This window comes from Crocuta crocuta, unplaced genomic scaffold (genome assembly GCF_008692635.1).
Source record: "Crocuta crocuta isolate KB4526 unplaced genomic scaffold, BGI_CrCroc_1.0 scaffold467, whole genome shotgun sequence".
In the NCBI taxonomy this organism is placed as follows: Eukaryota; Metazoa; Chordata; class Mammalia; order Carnivora; family Hyaenidae; genus Crocuta; species Crocuta crocuta.
Genome location: NW_027530632.1, coordinates 1,450,951 through 1,452,986, shown reverse-complemented (window position 1 = coordinate 1,452,986; position 2,036 = coordinate 1,450,951). Strand labels below are relative to the sequence as shown.

At 37.7% G+C, this 2,036-nt stretch overlaps 1 protein-coding gene across 1 annotated transcript in view; it reads right to left on the bottom strand.

Moving 5' to 3' along the window:
• FUNDC1 (FUN14 domain containing 1) overlaps positions 1 to 2,036 on the bottom strand; it is a 205,391-nt gene that overhangs the window by 961 nt on the left and 202,394 nt on the right. Inside the window, 1 exon segment of the mRNA XM_077768524.1 lies at positions 1,380 to 1,546. Within this exon segment, the coding sequence (XP_077624650.1) occupies positions 1,380 to 1,546 (167 nt within the window).

Sequence of the window (2,036 nt, the reverse complement as noted above, 5' to 3'; positions counted from 1 at the left end):
TGCCCAATCCAATAACCGTTTGGCAAAAGTGCTTCTACACCTAATGCTACAGGTGCCAAGCACCGCGCAAGATGCCAGGATTGCCCAGTACAATCTGCAGGAGCGTAGAGTCCCAGCCAGACGCGGTTAAGCTTCTTGGCTACCGAGATAATAGGTATATCGGCAGCAAAAATCTCACAGGGGACGTGAAGCTATGGGGCAGACACAAATGAATGCGAGGTATTAGCACAGATTTAATAAATGCCCACAGCAGGCACAATGATTTTTATGAACAGTCCACTTGGCCAGCAAGAAGCAAGGTACAAGGATCAAAAACACATCACCCTGATAAAATGTTTAAGCCAAGTAAAACCATGCAAAAGCAATCAGACAAAGCCAGACTGTGGCGTATTCTGCCTAGATGCTTCAAAAATGTCAGTGTCAGAAAAGATGGGGGGGGGNCTTCCCATACACGACAACCAAATGCAATATAGAATTCCTGACTCGGGGGAAAATGTATAACGGATATTTTGTGGAAAAATTTTAACATGGACTGTACATTAGGAAATACTGCATCCTGTTAAATAGGGCAATTGTAGTTGTATAAGAGAATATCTACCTGTTAGAAGATATATGCTGAATACTTAAGAATGAAGAGTAATGATGTAGTAAACGATTATGCAAAAAAAAAAAGTGTAAATCACACATACACACTCACAGAGGGAAAGCAAATGTTGTAAAACGATTTNAAAGCGGTGGAGGGTATCTGTCCTTCAGCAAAGGGGATCTGAAAAGTCCTTCAACTTTTCAACTGGTCTGAAATTTTTCAACATAAAAAAGTGGGGGTACTAACAGAACAGAACAGAAACGAAGGCAAGGAGTATTCAATTCAATTCTAACCAGAGTATAAGACAAAACACACATAATAACATTAATAAAACTATTAATAAAATATACACCTTTTCAAAATATTCCACCTCATGAAAAAAAACAGGTAGTTTTCCTTTTACCACACCCTGTCTACACATGTACACATTTGTGTAAAACCAGAAGAAAACTTCTGGAAGGGTGATGTTATCAGCTTTTACATGCAGATCAAAGTAGGTGGGAGAGGGGCAGGAAAAGCTATGTTATTTTTTTTTTAAGTCATCTCTACATCCAACATGGAGCTCGAACTCATGACCCTGGGGATCAAGAGTCACATGCTCTTGCAACGGAACCATCCAGGTGCCCCGATGACGACTGACTGAAATGGTGGCTTGATCCCAACAGTTTTTACTTAACACTCTAGACATGACCAAAAACATCAACTTTTTAAAAAGATAATCACTAATCACATTTTCTGCTAAGCGAAACTCATAAAGGAAAAAAAAAGGAGTCAAAAATGTACATTATCTTACTTCTTCAATTATATTGTTGATTTCAGGTGCTGCCTTATTTGCTCGTTTCTTAATCTGTCTTTTCGCTTTGTTTACATCTTTTTCAACTCTCTTCCAGTCAATCTGCACATAGCCACTGTGACTGGCAACCTGCAAAAATAGAATAAAAATGGTTCATTCTAAACCAACTAGGCTATTGACAACTCTATTGCCCAGGAATATATGGACATTTAGATTTCAAGAAGTCTATGAGGCTTATAGGTAAGATATCACAATTTACTCATTTGATAAGTTCCTATTCCGTGCCAAGCACTGTAACTATAGTCAAGAACAAGGGAGACCTAAATCCCCACCCTCAGAGAGCTCTGGGTCCATAAAAGAAAGAAGATATTAAGTGTAATTAATTATTTAGATACGACGAACACTATATTAAGAAAACGTATACTACATGATGGGAAAAGATTCCAAAAACTGTATTAGAACCGTACTACAATTCTGTCGTAACTTTTAGAGTTTGAGAATTAGCTAAAAAGACACAGAAACTGCCTAAATTATACAGCTAAGAAAAAAGTATCTTTTAATTAAATAGATGTTTAACCATAAGGGATCAGAAGCCAATCAGCTATTAGGTCACTAAAATCTAAAGTAGCTTGATAAAGGCTCTTTACCATCTCTGCC